At 40.0% G+C, this 2,798-nt stretch overlaps 1 protein-coding gene across 1 annotated transcript; it reads right to left on the reverse strand.

The window, feature by feature from the left end:
• Positions 1 to 1,171: 1,171 nt before the first annotated feature.
• On the reverse strand, positions 1,172 to 1,656 carry PHALS_12292 (uncharacterized protein; the record flags this gene model as incomplete). The annotated part of the gene is made up of 2 exons (XM_024727816.1): positions 1,172 to 1,462; positions 1,648 to 1,656. The coding sequence occupies 2 exons, from the start codon at positions 1,654 to 1,656 to the stop codon at positions 1,172 to 1,174; spliced, it is 300 nt and encodes a 99-aa protein (XP_024578354.1).
• Between the last annotated feature and the right edge of the window lie 1,142 nt (positions 1,657 to 2,798).

Genomic DNA, 2,798 nt, shown 5'->3' on the forward strand with positions numbered 1-2,798 from the left:
CGTGGGGTATTTTGTTAAATTATGCTAATTCATTCCTGATACAAACATCTTCTGTTGTGTAATATTACGGCTCCCCGGTGATAATTTACTTGCTGGGGTACTTTTGTTATTTTTCGAAAAGTTGGGATATTTTTTTATACATGGCAAAAGTTGAACATTTTTTTATTCTCTCTTTTATTTATTTATATTTGCGGCTAAACCGCCTATTTTTAGAAGCATAGATTTTATTGGATATATATAGTAAAATCAAGATACATGTATAACTACTGGCTATCGTCTTGTTTGGGTGTGGTCACACCATGCCCATCTGGTGTGACACACATCCTTGTTACCAGTATCTCATCGTATTGCTGAATGAGGACAGAGTGTTTGGTCAGGTATCGAAGAGTCAGCTCGATAATACTCACTGAAAAGCACCTCGGCATTATCACAAAGATTTCTACACCCGCGTCCGTCACGAAGACCGCGCATTTAGCAAGAGCTTTTTAAGCCATTTGACTTCGTGCACTGGAACGGACTCTTAGAATAAGTACGCTCAAGGAGTGGGGTGAAAGCCCAAGCATAAATGCTTGTATAGCGATAGCGATTGCGCAGTGTCATATTTATAAATGATAGAAAATGCTAGCGCAGGAGATGTAATGGTGCAAGAAGTGTAATCTTGTGTCGCAGTACAATACGATATAATTGTATACTCTTACACTGTGTGATTTTACAAGTACGATAATGTTAAAATTGAACCTGTGGTACACATGCATGGAGCTCGAGGGGAAGCTATGACATCTCGGGTTCGCATTGACAAACGCGCAGAGAAAAGGTTTGTGCTGTACTACCAGGAGCTGCATCGTGTGAGGCTAGCTGCCTACGTGTCCAACACGCCTTCGAGACGCATGACACAACATCACAGTTCATTCGCTCAATTGTTTCACAAACTAAAATTGTGGCTAACACTCTTTCGGACAAAATCCAGCTCACAACTTTATAATAGGAATCGGTTTCGTCCAAGACTGATCATTCGAGCATCCAGAATGGTTTCATATACAGTTATAGCAACTAAGTTTTGACAGAAAAGTTCGGGTAGAGGAATCAAATTCTCAACTAAAAAATTTATTAATAGCGAATTTAAACAGAATAAACAATCTGTTTAAATTCGCTATTAATAACTACAATCGAGCTATTGATTTTTTGCACGTGTTGCTAGGTCGTTTTTAATAAAATCGAACATTTCATCTTTGGTGATTTTTCCACTTCCGACCATCTGTTTAAAATACTCCGTGAGCATTTCAAGATGCACTGTAGGATCAAGCTTTCCTGAAAATTGAGGTAACGGAGGAAATATTTTGAGAACATCGGCAATCTTTTTGCCGGACCTTTCTTCAACATTTTCTTGATCCTCGGCGTAACGCCTGTTGAGGCGTGTACTGGCGATACCTCCACACTGTCCGAAGTCGTTCTCAGATTGTGGCTAATAGTCCCCAAAGCAACATAACAGTTTGCAGATAGACAAAGCGACGCAGTGAGAAGTAGTCGAATACCCATGACCAGATGGTACTACTGTTGAGACGATGGTGGTGACAGGGATTATTTGAAAATGACCCAATAATGGAATCCAAGCTCCAAAATCATGAACCATGTACTGAGCTAGCGTACCTGTCGCATATAGGCTTTAACAGCTCGCAAATACTGTATGAGTGTTGATCTGTAGGCAAGGACCAACCAAATCAATTTCATTCATATTTATCATTCATAATTATACCTTGGAAATAAGCTTCTGTGGTGATTTGGCAAAAATCTGAATGATGAAATTAAGTAGTATTGTGACATCTGGCTACGAACTCCACAGTGAGCCATACGCACCGTGTGATCAGATTCTGATCTTGAAGTTGATTGACCCCCAATCGAAAAAATGCAGCCACGACATCATTACCACTAGGCTGGTCTGAACTCATTTTTTGACAACTTGAGCACCCGCTTAATTTTTCCCTAACTTTTCGTTGTACGATGATGTAAGTAAGTAAGTATCTTACGATCGTGAGATTTTCGTTGCGGATATTAAATCCACTGCATGTTCAGAGGCTTCTAAGTGTGTGGTTTCTACCGTAATATATAATTTCTGCCGGTTGCCATTCACGTTAAGCGAAAAGACCTCCAGCACTAACTATGCGACAGACTAATTCAACCTTGGATGATTATTGGCTAATAAACTTGTTTCTCATAAAAAGGTAATCACACTGTAATCTGGTCTCTAAAAATAAAAAGAACGACGTTAGTGACATCTGGCTACGAAACCCAAAGTGAGTATAGATGCCGTGTGATCAAACTCAGTCCTTGGAACCCTTAAACGAGAAAGTGCAGCCACGACACCAAATACCACTAGGCTAAGCAGCCGCTTAATTTCTCACCATCTTTTCGCAATACAATGAAGTAGATACATTTCTTTCAACATGAGATCTTCAACACGGATAGCTGAGGAAGGTGCCAGCAGCAAATCTACCGTATGCTGATAGGCTTCTGAATATGTACATAGATCGCCGCTTGCCGATCTCAGCCATTCATGTTAGGTGGAAAGACCTTCTGCACAAAGTTCGCAGCAGACTGATTTATTAACTGATTTAATTACGAATTTCTTCAAACAGTTTTATGCTCTTGTGTGGCCCACATTTCATTCTGCAATCATACAAAAAACTTAACTCTCGATTTTCGACAGCAACCCAAACTACAACTACCACAGGGCGGGCAAATGACCGGTTGTACTGCCTACCATAATACTGATGTTCTTGTGTCAGAATGGTCTATATTTT

The sequence above is a fragment of the Plasmopara halstedii genome (assembly GCF_900000015.1).
Source record: "Plasmopara halstedii genome assembly, contig: Scaffold_614, whole genome shotgun sequence".
NCBI classification, from domain to species: Eukaryota; Oomycota; class Peronosporomycetes; order Peronosporales; family Peronosporaceae; genus Plasmopara; species Plasmopara halstedii.